The 17,803-nt window shown below is 45.7% G+C and overlaps 1 protein-coding gene across 10 annotated transcripts in view; it reads right to left on the bottom strand.

The window, feature by feature from the left end:
- MTCL2 (microtubule crosslinking factor 2) overlaps positions 1 to 17,803 on the bottom strand; it is a 763,577-nt gene that overhangs the window by 734,099 nt on the left and 11,675 nt on the right. For all 10 annotated transcript variants that reach the window (XM_069243910.1, XM_069243909.1, XM_069243906.1 and 7 more), the window contains exon 3: positions 8,364 to 8,522. In XM_069243910.1, the coding sequence (XP_069100011.1) occupies positions 8,364 to 8,522 (159 nt within the window). The remainder of the gene's footprint in view (positions 1 to 8,363; positions 8,523 to 17,803) is intronic.

Here is a 17,803-nt window from a genome sequence, read left to right as displayed (position 1 = left end):
ACCTGGATTCTTCCTAGACTCTTTTGGTATCCAGTTGAAGTACTATGTGTTTACCTATTTATTGTAATAACAAGTGACGGCCACGTGGATGCTCCTGACAATACTAGCACATGGGCCCAGAGGGCAAGGGCATACCCTGTGAGTTTTTTATTAAATAGCACCAAGTAAGGTATGTAGCGCTTTTAGCTTAATGTCTGCAGTACCTGTCACTTTGTACCTGGTTCCTGTATTTGGATTGCTTATGGCGGGTCCTCTGCCAAGAAATTAGTAAAGAAGCAGCCTTTTGCTTCAAACTTTTAAGCAACAGCCAAATGGAAGCCTTGCATCACCTGCACATGGGCCCCGAGGACATCTTGGGGGAGGGGGGGGGTGCTTGGCTTCTTTTATTTTAAGCAGCTCTAAAGGAATGTACAGGACACTTTTGCCATTTATATATATTTTTTTTGCACTGGCACTTTGGAGCCCGGCCTTTGTACTTGGAGCTCTTAGGGAGGGGCTCTCAGCCTGCAACCAGGAACAATGGTAGCTTAATGAGGCATTCTTACTACCCAAGAGCGCCCCTGGTCTCAAAAAAAGGTTTGAGTCTGGGCGGGGGAGGAGGTTTTAATAAATGTTGTTGTTCCATACACGCTTGGACTCTCAATGCTTTGTATGAAACCAGATTTTAATTTCTAGCTATGAGCACTTTTTATTACTTGTATTCTATGGATTTTATGATTGTTTTTGCAATGGTTTTAAGTAACTATGTAATTAAAATAAACTTGAACCCTCCATAATATGTCTAAGTCACCCATATGGCAGGCCTACCTAGCCCTAAGGCAGGGGAGCAGCATATTTCACAGGCAGGGCACGTATTTTACATGTTCAGGTAGTAAAAATGTAAAACTGATGTTTTTACTGTGGAAAGACCTGGTTACCGCATTGCCAAGTGCAAGGTTACACCCTGACCCCCTCAGCTGTGCTAACTACTGAACAAAGCAACCAAAGTTGATATTCCAAGGTATCAAACAACTTGTTAACTTAAGTACGACTTGATTATCAAGTATAAATTCATTTACCAAGTACCAGTGTGCAGCTTTTACAAAGATGCCACTTTGTAGCCTTCAATCTACTGTGCCCTTAACGGTTGCACAAAAAGTTTGAGCGTAAGAGAGCTTTTTGCTCTACTAGGGAGTTGTGCTCATGACTTCTCAGCAAAGGAGACAATAGAGGTGTCTGCACTGGAAAGAAGACACATGGGTATTGGCTCAAAACTCGAGCTTTGAAGAAGAAGTCAATTTTGAAGAGAAAATGAGGAGTACTTGGGAGAGGAACAGGCCCTATGTTTAGACAGACTAACTGGCATTCAGGAAGAAGAGTGGAAACATGTTGTCAAACTGGTTTTTCAGGGGCATGTAACCTCTGGGTTGGGTTAGGGAGCTCTGGATGCCAAGAGAGGGGTTCTGCTATGTAGGGAGAGGGCAAAATGACCTTACATCTTGAGATAGCCAAATGCTACCCTTTCCAGGAAATGGTCATCAGGAGGGAGGGAACCTGGCAGCACATTGGCTTCCAACGGCATCCTACCCAGAGTGCTTTTTCTGAACATAAATAGAGCACCCCTGGCACCCACAACTCAGAACGAAGAAGGACTGCCCTGCTGCACTGTGGAACCTTTAAAGAGAGGCAGCACTGGCATGGACAGCAGTTGCTGAAACTGGTGGCTAGCAAAGAAGACAGACTGTGCCTACTGTGTCCTGCTCCTGGAGAAGTCATCTCCGGAGCCCAGCCAAAGCTAAGAGACTCGAAGGGTTGGCTGACCTCCTCTTCACAGCACAGGGCCACAACAGCTGAGAAGTCAGCTGGGGAAGTTAGTAGCCCAAAACCTGCAGAGCGCTCCCCTGCTGCACCAGAGACCAGCACCCGATGCTTACAGTTGCAACTGAGTTTATTGAGTGCAAGAGAATCCTCAGAGTGCAACTTGGTGGCCCAAAAGTAGACTTACTGTTCAGGGAAGGATTTGACTGAGACGCAATACCAGGCAACTGATAGCCCAGAGGCAACTGGACATCTATCAGCAATGAAATGAATCTGAGAGGCATCAATCCTGTGATCAGGACCACCTCACCACCTTTGTGGTTCGATGAGTAGCTGCAGGAAGATCCCCATCAACCGCATTCCATCAACAGCATCCTTCAGCATATTTAATTCCTTACATCAGGACCACTTCCTTAAGAATCCACTACAAAGGGGATAATGTGCCTGGAATTGCCTGAAGATTGCATCACCTGTACAGGTAATTAATTTTGAGGATCTTACTGGTCCCCCGACTTGCTCCCTACTGGAGTTGGTTGCCTAAAGGGACTGCAATACAACTAGCCCCACTTTTTAGTGAAAAAGTCCCCAAGTGTTACAGGTTTTTGAATTTGCCAATGCTTGGCTTGTTCACAGTTGAATGAAATGCTTTAATTTACTATACCTTGTAGTGTATATCTCCGGAACCCCCAGGTGGCTCTTTTTCATTGTTGTGTCTAACAAAAAAGTCTATTGTTCTAAATTAGTGTCATATTTCTTTAGTGTCTTGTCGATTTCTGTAATTGTTTGGTGCAGTTTAAGTGCTTTACACTTGGTCCTTTGTGTACGCCTCACTGCTCAGAGACACAGCTACTCAGGGTTGAGCTGAAGGTTTGAAAAACTAAATTTACTAGTACTAAAGCGTTTGGGTAGTTTATTACACGGTGGAGTTGCACAACCGGCACCATGTAATACACCCCAGTTCCTCACAGTTAGCCTGAGCCGGGACCATTTTATTTGTCACGACAGGGCGTCAGGGATGGTTTGCAATCTGCCAAGACCTTGAAGAAGGTCAGGATGGGACTACTGAATTGGTATGCGGTAGGTCTGCAGCAAAAGAGGTAGACTCCCACCTAAATCAATAGGTTTGAGACAACATCCAGATAATTTTTGCAGAGTCACCAGGCATTAGATCAGCTACTTGTGCTTCCCTGGGTAGCTGGACCTCTACGTCCTTCCTGACTGCAAGGTTTTAGAACTCTGTGCATTCTGTGAGAAGAGAGGTTACAAGCTATTTAGTAATCATTATCTCTCGCAATCAACATTTTCTGGTAAGAGAAGTCTTCGCTTAAATATAAGACCCACCTGAGCATTCAGGTCACCGTATGTCATTTACAAGGGAGCAATGGGAGTATGTTAAGGAGTAGGTCACTTGCAAGAGGGGAGAGAAAGCAGCAAGCCCATTTAAGAAGGGTGCCCTCTAAAACCAGACAGGGCTTTGAGGAGACAGGATGTGATTTGAATTTTATAAAGCAGTATGCCAACCAGGAAGGGCACAGGAAGCAACATGCCATCCACATAAAAGTGAAGTAATCCGTATGTCACGTGCAGGAGAGTCCATACAATAACAGGTCAACCACCCAATCGTGCAAAAGACGTTGCCCAAAGGTAGAATTGACACCTTGTTGATATCGTGTGCTTCCAGATGGACTATGAGCTGGTATCTGAACAAGTTTTTGTGTACAATTTTCTGCATTCATTATTAGCTGGTTTAATAAATGTTTGGAAATCATTTAGACAGCTCAACAATACATTTTAGGTAATGTCTTCATACAATTGTTTTTTAAGTTTAAATTTTAAAAGAGAAAAATACTGTTTTTTTGCTATCTTTCTCAGGATTTTATATGAAAAAAACAATCATGTTATTAAAATAATGGCCAAGTGGCCACCCTGAACGTTGACAACTGTGAGGGTTCAAAAAGCAGTGCATCTCCCTCTGGGTTGCAGGAAGCCAACCATAACCAGCAAGAAGGAAAAATGTGGACAAGGAAGGATGGTAAATTCAAGGATTTTCATGACTTGGAGGAGCCGGTGTCTTTCTTGGAGGGCCACCAAGACCAGGGAATGGACATGAACCATGATGAGTCACCTGCTGCCACCCAGTCTGTGGACACATCTTTTTCCACTGCTGAGGACACGTGTCCCCAAGGGGGCAGACTTCAGGGCAGATCGATCAGATCGCTTTGTGTTAAGGACAATATGTTTAGAGTGTTGGGGGAGTTAACGCAGGATAAAGGATACAGCAAATCCCGCTTCTGAATCAAGTCTGAACCGGCACTGGACTGATGCGCTCACCGATTTGGACTTATGCCTTCCAGTGTCCTTCATGGTGACAGATGAGTAGTGTATGCATGCCTGTCTACTGTTCCATTGTTCGCTGATTCCTGTTAAGCAAGTTTTTGCTGGTTTGTGGAATAGCTTATTACCCGTTCTGGCAGGCCCTGGTGTTCCTATGTTCTTCAGTTCCTGAGACCACATTTTCCCAGGTACTTATGTCCTTCTGTTCTTTCTTCTCCTGGGATGCCCTACAAGCCTGAGACCCTCACCCCGCCACCCAGAGTTCACAGCTTTACTTCGCATCTGCTGGATGGAAGGCGGTGGGGTCTCTGTGAAGTCCATCCCTGATTATTGCCCTTGCCCGCTCGGCTCGCTGCCAGGTGTCTCCGGCGGCCAGAGGTAAAGGCCCTTGGTGCCCCTGTGCCTGTCAATTGTTGGGGATCCTCCCATACCCCTCACTCTTACACTCTGATGCTTTTCGCCATGACCTGCCCTCCGCAGATTCTCCGCTCGCTTGTTGCTCCCTCCCCATGCTTAGGGGCCTCCGGTCTCCACGGGCCCAGAGGTTTGGACCCACGGACTACAATTTTACCTGGCCACGGGGTGACTCGTCAGCCGACTGCTTCTGGTCCTTTGACTTTACCCCCACTGCTACCCTGTATTAGGTTCCCCCATCTCCCACTCCTCCTGTGTCCCCTTTTTACCTTCCTTCTCCCATCCCCGCTTGCCTGCACCCTTTTTCCATGCCCCCCTCCCACACTGTGGTCCAGTCAGGCTCACCCAGCATTACTCCCAGGCTGGTACCGACTTCTTGTAGGGAGCCCCCATTCCATTCCCCTCCCCTGCCTCTTATTGGCCTATACAAACAGCATTTGTCTCCCAGTGTGCAGCGTGAGACAGTATCCTCTCTCCGCCTTAGTGTCACCACTGGCTCATGGCCAGGGCTACGATGTACCAAACAAAGACTCTGAATACTACCTAATGGAATGGTTGTTGGACCCTACCTGGCTAACCACTTTCTTTGATAGCGTACATCTGCCTAGCCGCAATTAATTGGGCAGGGCCCTGTTTTGGGGGGAAATTACCAAGGCGAAGATAGCAGAAGCCATCTCCAAACTCCTGTACCACAAGGCCCTTGGGACTAAGGCTTACCGGCTGAGTTCTACAAGTGGACTAGGGAGGAGGTGGTGGGCCCCCTCTCTACAAAGCCTTCCGTGAGGCTGAACACACAAGGTACCTTGATCCCATCTTCAACAAGGTCCTGATCCCGGTCCTCCCCAAGACCGGGAAGGATTCCTTCCTTTGTGTTAGCTACGGACCAACTTCTCTACTCAACGGAGATATTAAGATACTGGCTGGCGTTTTGGCGGCACCTTTAAACTCTAGCCAACACCTTGTGGATAGCCATGGACCTGTCAGAGGATGCCCTGGCCCTCTCACTCACTGTCGAGAAAACTTTCAACTGAATTGAATGGAGCTATCTATTTGCAACGTTCCACAAATTCGGCCTCAGAGAGGATTTCTTCACCAAGGTGCAGTGGCTTTACGACTCTCCCTCAGCGCAGGTCAACCATGGCGGTTTCCTCTCAAACCCTTTTCAAGTCCTCAGGGGTGCATGCCAGGGGTGCCTAGTAACCTTTACCCTTCCTTCTGGCAATGGAGCCCTTGGTCGCGTCCCTACGGCAATTACTGTAGAGTGAAGGTATCCCGAACTCCTGTGGGCCCGTCAACACTATTTCTACACAATTACATTTTGCTCATGTTTTCTGCTCTCTCCCCCTATCGCCCAGCTCTTCTGGACCTCATCTCTGTCTTCGCAGCGCTTTCCGGATTCAAAATCAACTAGTATAAGAGTGAAGCCCTCACAAGTGACAACAAGGTCAGCTTTGTCTGACTACCCATTTCAATGGAAGCCCTCACGCCTTAAGTACTTGGGTATTTATATCATTCAGAGTCTGGACCATATGGTGGCTGACAACATTGACCCGTTGTTGGAATGCCCAAGACATGTCTACGATAAGTGGTCCCAACTCAACCTCTCATTGTAGGACACAGGCTGTCAAGATGGTAATGCTTCCTAGGTTTACCTATGTCCTAGGAATGCTTCCATTGCTAATACTCCTCAAGCTCTTGACGTCGGTGGATAAGAGTGTTAAGTCCTTCATTTGAGGGAAGGCGAGACCCCAACTAGCCATAGACAAGCTTAGAGCCCGCGGATCATATGTTGGCATGGGCCTCCCATCGGTTCAGCACTACTGTATGGCCTTGCACCTGATACACCTTTGCGTGCATCCACCCACAGGCTCAAGGCCCTCCATTGGCCCTTATCAGTGAAAGGGCACCTCCATGATCATGTGCCCCTATCAGGCAATACCGGCATCTGCACTGGAGTAAGATGCTCAATTGGGGCCTCTGGTGTGCTGCCGGGATTTTTTTCCCTAAATCACGTGCTTTCCCAGAAGGGGCACTTAAATCCTTTGAAATGCTCAGCGAGGAATTCATCTACTGCTCCATTAGCAGTGGAAATACATGCAGTTGCACCACTGCCTCGCGTGTTCCTTGGGTGGTCAGTCCTGGGTCCTGCCATCATCCCCAGTGATATACTATCATAATGCATGTGGAAGCTTTAGAGGGGGTGATGACCGGCTTTAACAACCTCTTGATCCAGCATCTGTACTCCCTCCCGCAGTCGGACAGCCTGTGGGTCAAATGGCAGACTCGTCACCAGTTGAAGTATGAGGCAGAGGACTGGGCAGAGCTGTTGGCCACTCTAAGCCATGGCGGCAGAGAGGCCACAATGAATGTCTGCCCCTTTAAGATGCTGCACAATTGGCACTGGACCTAACGAAACTTCGAGCAGCGACTCCACTTCAACTGTTGGAGTTGCAACAACACACTCTGCAATATGGCACACATCCTGTGGGACTGTCCCACAATCCACCCCTTCTGGGAGGCTAAAAGCTCCATGTTGTGTGAGAAGATGGCAATCCCTGCGCCGCTCGCATGATTCCTGATCATGCTTCATGACACAGTGGACTCCCCCTTGCTATCCGGTCATGAATATCGGCTGCTTCACACAGCACTCAACAGCAAAAAATTGTGTCCTCCAGCACTGGTGCTCCCCACTTCCACCCACGCATGAGAAATGGATCACGGAAATGTATAAGACAGTCTCATACAAGCGACTCATTTATAATCTGCAAGGCAAGGAGGAGACCTTCCTTCACACCTGGTCATCCTTCTTGCAAGGCGACGGCCGCTCATTATAATACTGAGCATCTAACTCTCCCTGAACGACAGCTCTAGCTCCGCTGGCCATCTCGAGGGCTGGCACTGCCACTGGGCCACCCCACCTTTGTCCCCCACCCCTTCCTCATCTCTCCCGGACGCTCAGAGGCCCCTGGTGCTCCTTCCCTCTCTACCACCATCGTCTTTCCTCCCTCCCACCTCTCTTTCTCTGTTTTTCCCCTCTCCCTTCCATGCACACCCCACTTCTCCCTAGTGCTGAGCCTCACTATTATATGCTGTTTGGCTGCATAGAACACGGGCCCTGGTTCAAGCAACAATGATTGTGTTGTGTCATGGACGTTATGAGTGTGCTCAGTGGTATCCACTGGTACTTTCAGGCCCACATTGTTCAGTGACCATTGTTGTTTTCGTTCTGTACCACTCTGTAAACTAATAGATAAATGCATAACAAAAAACAGAACATGTGTAGGATTTATATCTAATAAAATAGTTGCATAAAAAAAAGATGCAAAAGGAGCAGTATGTCACAGAGAAGGGATGTAGGAAGGAGCTTGTCACATGCCGGTTGGAGGCACAGTATGTCATTTACAGGAAGTGGCATGGCAGCTCCAGAAATGTACAGGGCTCAGAACATAAACGGCAGGAGGAAGCCAAGCATAAAGAGCAGTTTGTTAACCACATCGGACTATGGCCACAAAATGCTGTATCATCCTTCTTAGATTAAAGGTATCTCAGTGCTTCCCAGGCTTTGGTTGAACTAAGCCCTCAGTCTCTGACCAGACTTCCTCTCCCTGAACTGCATGCTGTAACCCCAAGAGGGTACATCCACTCCACCCTTCACCCATCATCTTCAAGACACAAATTATCAATCTAGTTTATGAGTGCGCATTCAGTCTCCACGCTCCCATTCCCAGGGCTACATGACCTAAATCCACAAGAAGGTATTCTGAACAGTTCCTCTTTCGTGACAGGGCTGCTTGTCACCGAAGTATTCTCCATCTCACCTCCTTAAATTTGTCCATCTCGTTAAGCAGCACTTGCTTGGCCACCTCTGTCTCGATGAGTCTCTGACGGAGATCCTCGTTCTCCTCTTCTAATTTACCCTTCTTTTTTTCTACTGCCTCCAGTTCATTGTGAAGCCGAACAGACACGTCTTTCGCCACCTGCAAAAATATGGAGCTGGTTATCAATTATTTAAAACAGCTTGTGCAACTCTAGGTGACATAGGGCAGGAGTGCATGCCACTTACCATGACCAAGGCATTCTGGTCCCAATAGTCTTCTAATATTTTTAGAGCGTGACAAACCTGAAGGCATTACACAATCATCCACAGTTTTCTGAAGAGTTACACCACTACAGTACCATAACCAATCAGAATTTGAATTCATACATAGTAACCACTATGCCAAGACAATACTGGGAGGAACCTATGTTGCAAAAATAGGTAGATAAATTTCCAGCTTTTTAAACTTATAAACCAAGACATGCCACAGACATAAATCCTGAATTACAGTTTACTATTGACAGCCGGGCACAGAACAACTTAACTGAAAGCACACACCAACACTGAAAATTAACTACATTGAGACACAAAGGTCCCATAATCTGTTATCACCGCCGCCCAGGAAAATCGACTTGCCCACTGATCGACCTTGTGGACTTCGGAGGTCGCCGAGAGGACTTTGCTCCATCGCTGGAATCCGGTCGGGAGCACAAAGATCAACATCCTTCCGCAGTGTGGGGAAAACTGAACTTACTGCGCTTACAGAAGCTGGGAGCACCTCCGATCGCTGCTGAGGCCAGCAGCGCCACTCGAGAGAAAGCCAGCTAGGTGCTGCCGCATGTACCGTGAGCAGCCCGTGGTTGGGGAAACTGTGGAAACAGTGAAAACATCTGTGCTGCTGGAGTGGGTAAGACCCAAAACAGATCTGTTGGTCCAGAGGGACTCGCTGCTGAAGGTGCTGCGGCACCATAGACAATTTTGCTATTTCCTAACAGTCAAAGGGGACTCTTGAGTAAGGCCTACTAGCAAGCATTCCCTGGATGCAGCACCAGTATTTAATTTTCATATAAAATCAAGTATTTGACTGGACACTGACTTATTATGATTACTGAGTACACTTTGAATTATGAGTTGTGTTCACTAACCTGTATCAACACTTTAATGAGCATGCCTTTGACTGCTCGTTCACAGCGTCCACTGAGAGCCAAGTGCAGAAGGGGTACGTGGTCCAGTTGCTCAAAATCCATAGTAGGACTGGCCCCCAAGACATAGGTCAGACCCAGGGACATCAGGAGTAAAAAGCCTCAACTACAGTTGGGCCCAGCAACCCTGCATGACTTATGGCTCTGTGAAAGGGGTTCTAACACCTTATGGTAGTCCAATTGCGGAACTATACTTTATTTGTTTATGCTAACGCATATTTGACTAACGACCTTTTGCTTTCTGTAATAATAATATTTTTTAATAAACCTGTAAAGTTTAAACCTGGAATCACTGTCTCGCGCAAGATTATGTTTGCCTTGGACAGCGTCTTACAAAAACTAACAAGGTCTTACAGATACTAAGACAGTTCGGATCTTGTGCTTCAACCCCTTTAATTAGTTCATTGGAGAGAGAACACTTGCTTGTTCACTAGCAGCAGGTTTTTTTCTAAAAAAGTGACCTAATGCTCTGGGTCAACACCCCAGACAGAAAACTGTTCTAAAACCAATGTCTGTGTGATGAGTGAAGAAACAGTCTGTTTCATGGAGGCACTGTGAAAACTGTCATTACTGTTTTCTTCTTAAGTGTTTTGGTGTGGTGCAGCTAGTAGTGTTGTAAATAAAGGTTTTGGGGAACTGTACTTCTGCTTTAGATTAATTAATTAATACAAGGCAGGCAATGCAGCATCTGAGAGGGTCTCTGAAGTCATAATAAAAGTTATCTTCACCTCTAAAGGCGTTCCAGGATCATTCTCTGCAATCAGATCCAGAGTTGTTTTTAGCCATGTAACCCGAAAAGCAGACCTTCCATCCACGCACTGAAAAATGGAACATACACTGGACGCCTCCCACTTCATTCATTCAAAAGAAGCTCAGGCCATGGTTACTAAAAGGAGATATGAATAAGGCTTGACCTTAAGGATGTGTCTTGTAATACATGGGAGTCTGCATTTCCTGTATAAAAAGCCATCTCTAATTTCCTTATTACAGAAGATCTGTGATATCACTGGTAAACTGTAATTAAGAAAAGGCACAGATGTTTAACCGAGTTGTAATATCACAATACATGCTGCCAGAAACAGCAGCCAGGGTGAAATGCAGGTCAAAGAGCATAATTAAAGTTGTTGTTTAAACAATGGGAACTGGCTTATCCTCCTTTTGATCTTTATCTGAAATGAAAAGAGATCAACAGAAAGAAAGCATTTAATATATGTTTATTTCTTCCCTACACTAAAGGTCACTAAAAGAATGACATCTGACTTGCATTAAACCGATCCTAATGAATAAGTCACTTGCATTCTGTAATGTCTTATCTGGACATATTCAAGTTGCAGATTCCTCAACTTTGAATTTCCCCAGGCGCCAGACTGGATCTGGATAATTTTCTGGGAAGTACCCCAGTGCGCCGTTAGGTGGTGTTGATCGGCTCTCCGTCTGCCGTCATCAACATCGCAGGTTCTATATAGGCGCCACTCTGGTGCACTGACATCAGTTTCTTTTCAGGACTTATGACAGAAGCACATAGCCATGAAGAACACTGACTACTGGTGTGTCAAATCTAAGGCCTTTAAAGGGGGAGTCTCTGTCCCTAGAAATCATTTCGCAGAGCGGGGAGGATGGGTGGGCTGGTAAGAAATCTGCAACTAGAATATGTCTCTACCAGATATGGTGTTACCGAAGGTAAGTAACTTGTTTATCTGGAAGATACTTCTAGTTTCAGATTTATTATCTTTGAATAGATACCCAAGCAATTCCATCCCTGGAGGTGGGTCCGCAAACCAAGATCATCGCAGAAAGTCCTGCAGGACCAAACGGGCAAAGTACCTGTCCCTACTGACCCGATTGTTCTGACAGTAGTTTGTAGTAAACGTGTGCAAGCATTTCCAAACTGCCGCCTGACAGATGTCAAGGATTGGTGCTCTGCGTGCTAATGCAGTGGTCGCAGATATAGACTGAGTAGAATGAGAATGCAATCCCTCAAAAGGTTACTTTTTGGCCAGTGTGTTGCAGAGCTTAATGCAGAGTACGACTCATCTGGAGATGGTCTGCACCTGCACTGCCTGACCATTCTTCACACCCACATAACCGACAAAGATTTGATCATCCACCCGGAACTCTTTTGTACGATCCAGGTAGATTGCCAATGGTCTTGTTGGGACCAGGATGTGAAGCCTCTCCTCTTCCTTAGAAGGATGTGTGGGTGCATAAAAAGTAGGCAATGTGATGATGGATTAGCCTACATGAAAAGTCATAACCACATTTGGTAGCAAAGAAGCCCAAGGCTCTTCCCACTGCTGAAAGAGACCTTGCGCCACCTCTGGATGGAGACACCATTCATCATCTGGTAAACATTTTCGGGTGAGTTTTTCTGCTATGGCGTTCAAAGGACACAACAGATGTTGAACCCCCAGGGCTATGCTGTGCTGTTGCAGCCTCGTTCACAGGCGCACAGCTTTCTGTCAAAGGGTCCATGCCCCCACCCTGCTTATTGCAATACCACAACATGGTGGTTATGTTGTCCGTGAACACCTGCACCATCTTCCCCTTGACAGAGGGAAGAAATGCCTTCAATGCTAGTCAGATCACATGAAGCACCAAAAGGTTGATGTGTAGCCCAGATTCTGCCAGAGACCAGATGCCTCTGATCATCACCTCTCCCAGATGGCTGCCCCATCTCAGGAGAGAGGATCGGTCACTACTGTCTAATCTGATTGTGGAAGGGAGAGGGAAATGCCTCTGAACCAATCGCGGTTCGTTAACCACCACTTCAGATCTTGCGCAGCTCCTAGAAACTCAGGGAGGCACAGAGTCAGCCCAGGCGCAGGCTCCTAAGAACGAGGCCTAGAGAGCAGACTCTCCCTCGTCTCATCGGCCGACAGCTGAGAAGAAGTCAAAGAACGCTTCGACTTCTTGCTTTCCTACTTGTGCCTTGACTTACCCGATCACCCAGAGGACTTGTGGGACAACTACAATGGAGGACTCTGGGACTGCTCACAGGAACTTCCTCTCGACCGGGACCTCGACTTACGAGGAGTTGAACATCCAGCCACCATCAGCTTCAAGGACTGCTCCTGAGCCTTTGGATGCATGACCAGACACTGGGAGCACGACTTTCGGTCGTGCTCCTGCTCCAGGTACCAAAGACACAAGAGGTGCAGATTCATCACAGACATCGCATGATGACAGGAACAGCAGGGTTTTATCCCAGTCTACCTCGATGACATCCTTGATGCAGCAGGAGTAGAAAACTCAAAAAATCTTTGACAGAAAGTTAAAAAAAGGCCAGGTCAAAAAGTAACTGAGGAGTAGCTCTTCTTGGATCAGAGCTACCTGGTGTGGAAAGAAAACAACTGAAGTCAACACGCTGGGGTGGTGCCTTTATAGGACTCATGGCGTCATATCCAGCGCAGACAACACCGACAACGGACACTGAACCGATCACCGCTCAGGGGTAATGCTCAGAAAATTATCTGGATGTAGTCTGACACCTAGGGGAAATTCAAAGTTAAGGAATCTGCAAGTAGAAGTAACTATCAGATATATTTTTGAAAAAAATCAAACTGCTTGCTGGGGTGTTTATTTCTGCATTACATACTCTGATTTTAGTCTTTGTGTCTGCAATGAAGAGGAAATAGCAAGACACTCAAGATTTAAGTGGTTTGTGGGAATGGTGTGACCATATATAATGACAAATAATATAAGACTCGCTGAACATTATAAGGACAGTGCAAGTCACTTCAGAGATCCACGACCTACTAAAGGAACTTGAACGGTCACAGTACTACTCGGTGACTTGCAATATCCTTATAATTACTGGTAGCGGTTACGTTATTCTTTATATAATAGTTGGCAACTGCAATCCCTGTATAGAAGCCTGTCTTTAGTATCATTATTACTGGTGACTTGTGACAACCCTAGTCACCTATAATTAAAAAAAAAAAAAAATAATGTTAGTTATCAGCATTTGATAAAGTGCAAGCAGCTCCCTCAAAAAGGAGTATCCTGATATTATAACCTACTACAGAGAAAGACAAGAAGGCAAATAAGTAAAAAAGGACAAATGGTGATTGCCTGTTAAAATTGGATTCTTGTTTGAAGGTAGAACAGGCCCTCACTGTACAAGTCAAACGGGTGACTGTGTTCAGGACCACTTGCAGTCGTGACATAAGGGACTCATTTGCCGCAACCAAAAGAGCATTACCATTACCAGCATGCAGGCAGTCGCAGAACCTGGCCCTTGTTACTTCTACGTTTATTCGTCCAATCAGTATCACCAACTGGTTGTCATTAGCGTATGAGAAAATCTCCAGGTAGAAAGACATGACAACCTTTGCCAGAGTGCCAAAATAGATATTAACCCCTTTGGTGTGGTCATCGGCCAATGGCTGCACTCCATCCCCTATGTGGGTATCAGTCACTGATCAACACTGGGAAGGAATCCAATGGATCCTCTAGTACAATAAAGTACAGTAGGATTCATTTTATTATTTTTTTCCAAAGGGCTGGTTTCAAAGCAGAATTGCTTCTGTGTCAGTTCTTCCAAACCCCGCCCACCTCCTAACCCCCTCCCCCCCCCTCCCCACCCAACAGCAATCAGTGAAGTCAGTTAGTAGTGCCCTTATATCAGAGAGTCCTCACCGGAGAGAAAGTAATGAGAAGGTAAGCACTCCCTTCCCCTCTGGTGGGAAAAAATGGCTAAAATGGCCCCCCTGGTTTCAGGGAGGCCTCATTGGAAATGGTAGATTCTCCCCTTTCCGATGAGGTTTTCCTGAAACTGTTTCCTGTCTGTGGATCATGGTCGCAACAGAATCCACAACCAGGAAACCAACTAGGCCATCAGTGACCACAGTTAGGTTATCGGCCCTCGTGGTGAACTGGGCGACCACCCAAGGAGGACAATATTTTTGAAAGGTAATGTGTTTTTTCCCCTAGGAGGGTGCAATTGTGCCCCAAGGGGATGTAAAAAACATAAAATGAAAAAAAATGATCTTATCAGGGAGTTGGCCCTCCTGACACATGGGCCAATTCCCATTATGGGAGGGTTTCAATCCCATTCTCTCCAACCCCACCCCCCAATAACTCCCATGTTTTGAAAGCAACTCATGGAGAAGATGTCAGTGATTCGACCTGTAGTTAGAATTCTGATCTCATTAGGACAATAGTCGTCTGAATAAAGTTCCCTAGAGACTGTGGAATTGTGGAAACTTCACTGAGGCATCCAGTAAGCAATACATCCAAGAATACCTCAAGGCACAGTCTACAGTGTATATGATCAGACGACTTTTGTTCTGATGAGACCGAAAGATTAACTACAAACCGAAACATCGACATCCCCTCCGTAAGTTGCTTTCAAAACATGGTATGATACACCAGGAGATACAATATATGAACAGAGTGGATCTCCGCTAAAGTTTGTTTGATATAAAATGCTATGCAACCTTGGGATCTGTTCAGTGTCTTGTTCTATGTTGTTTTATATGCATTTGTTCACTGCCTGAGCATTGTGTTGTCTGCACTAAGTTAGACACATAATGAAATGTATATATTGTCCTTATGCTAAAAATGTGAACATCATGTAAGATATTGTGTCCTGTACACTTTTTTCAATAACACTTTTTATGATACAAGTTACTAATTGAGTTTTCACACTTTCAAAGCAAAAGTAGAAGTATTGGTAAATGAGCCCCCAAGTCAATTGTTTGGCTTATTAGTTTAGGGGTCTTAGGAAGTATTCCCCAGCCTGCTTCCTTTTGTTTCAAAGGTAGATATGCTCACTCAGTTTGAAGAATGTAGGCCTCAGAGGCATTCTCGGACACCCCCTACTTGCATCCACAAACTGGAAGGAGCTAGATGTAGCACAAGGAGTGTGCTGAAGGCGTATGAAAGACACGTCTTCTTGAGCTTGATGTAGCTAGTGATGGAAGGTGATACTATAGGTTCACTTAGCAAATATATAGGCTAAGTCAGGATAGAGAAATGAATGGATAGGAAAAGCTTAGGCTACGTGTGCTTTGACAGGGGTACTGCAAATGTAAAACTTTGGTAAGAAACACATTTTCCCCACATTTCTGTGATGGAAAGAACTGGAATCTGGGGGAAGCCACATGTTTCCCGCACATCTCTCGATAAGAACTGTACCCCATTTGTGTGGGTGTGCCAGGGGACAATGACACAAAAGGCCCTAAATTGCTACATTAAGAGATAAGCAAGAGGGGTAGCTGCTGTATGGGTGCCGTGCTGTGGTACCATCAATGCAAACCTATGAACCACAGACATTTTTAAAAACTAGAGAACAAGGGGAGTCCAGGGTGGTGACCCTTGGGTGGATCACGCAAGGATTTCTTACCAACAACGCTCTGCAAACCTCAAACTCTGCCCGGAATCACACGTTTCGTTCCATTTCTGTGGTGGAAACTTCTGGAATCTCCTACCACCCTCCATTATACTACTTGCGCTGATAAAAACACTGCCCCACTTTTGTGGCTGAGACGTGTGCCTGCCACAGGAAAGATTAAAGCCAAGGTCAATGGGAGCCCTCGCCAGGGCAAATTTCAGCACTTTCACTGAATATCTGGTTATCATACTCAACATCACTGTTATTGCAAGTAACATCATCAAACTTTTGTGTATGCACATTGCACATTGCACATTGCCAGTACAATTTGCACATGGGATACATGGTGCCTCTACTTTAAACCCAAAACCTCCCAGCATTCATTCTTACCAAATTTATTAGGACTGGATTCACTTTTTGAGGATCATAAACATTCTTGTACGTTTGGGAATTTTCCCAGGTTTCCTTTTCCTGACCCATTGACCCACCTGGATATCATACTGTGTAAGACAGTGTCGCTTCCATACTAACTTTTATATTCACTCTGGTTTTTTTCATACACGGTTTTGCACTTCTTACACTGACCAATGAACCTTCTCAGAACCTATTAATCATCCAGGTTTAAACTTTAAAGTAGTTTTTCTTCCCCTGAATTCTTTTTTTTTTTTTAAAGTAACCTGTAGCAGCAACTGCTGTTGTCATATAAGACCATACACTATTCATTATCTGTTGTTCCCAAATTAATCCATTTTTTAAAGCAATTTGGATGACCTGCTTCAAAACTTTGGTGGAAGTAAATTGTAAACCATTTTTACGTAAACTGTGTAAATCAAACCCTCTCAATGAAATAAGTGGTCTAGAAAATTCAAAACAGTTAGTGTCAATCTTGTCAAGTACTTCAACATGTGACGATTTAGAAAACACATCCATGGCTACAATGATTTACTTATTATGAACACCATCAGGTCCCATGAAATCAAAAGCAATGCCTGCTCTTGGAACTTTCTGAAACTTAAAAGGTCAATCAGTAAAGCAGGATCTATGAAGCATAGCTAATCACCCATAAGGGTATCCAAGCGCTGGGGTTTTTGCTGCTTCAGGTCAGTTCAGTTAAACAGCTGGGTTTTGAGTGCCTTCTGGAATTCTAGGAGAGAGGTGGCAGTACAGATGTATGGGGAGGTTGTTCTAGGATTTACCAGCGAGGTAGGTGTCCTTCACTGTTGCTTCTCCGGATGCAGGGGTTGTGCCAGAGGGAGAGACAGGTGTCTGGAGGGTTGGTGGAAGTCCAAGCGGTAGTTGATGTAGGATAGTGCTTGGTTGTGCAGGGCTTTGTAGGAATGTATCAGAATCTTGAATTGACATCTCTTCTGTATGGGGAGTCAGAAGCATTTCTTGAGGTGGGGGGTGATGTGGGTCCATTTGTGGAAGTCGAGGATGAGTCTGGCCGCTGAGTTCTGGATGGTTTGCAGTCTTTTTAGGAAGTGAGTAGTGACTCCTGCGTACAGTGGGTTGCTGTAGTCCAGGCTGCTAGGGAACAGGGCTTGAGTGACTGTGTGGTGTAGGCAGGTGAGACAGTGCTGATCTGTGTTTTCATGGTGAGTCTTCTATCAAGGATGATCCAAGGTTGCGAGCGTGGTCTGTCAGTGTGGGTGAGGGTCCTAGTTCCGAGGGCCATCAGGATGTGTTTCACGGGGAAGTGTTGTTTCTGAATATCAAAACTTCAATTTTCTCTATATTCAGTTTCAGGCAGTTTTTCATTTAGTTAGCTATGCTCATCATACACCTGCAGAAGTGGTGGAGTCGTCTGAGAGTCTGGGGATGAGCTGGGTGTTGTCTGCGTAGGATATGATGTTTAATCCATGGGCTTTAACGATGTTGGCCAAGGGTGTCATGTAGGTGTTGAAC

The sequence above is a fragment of the Pleurodeles waltl genome, chromosome 7 (genome assembly GCF_031143425.1).
Source record: "Pleurodeles waltl isolate 20211129_DDA chromosome 7, aPleWal1.hap1.20221129, whole genome shotgun sequence".
Lineage (NCBI taxonomy): Eukaryota > Metazoa > Chordata > Amphibia > Caudata > Salamandridae > Pleurodeles > Pleurodeles waltl.
This window is presented reverse-complemented; position numbering and strand designations above follow the sequence as displayed.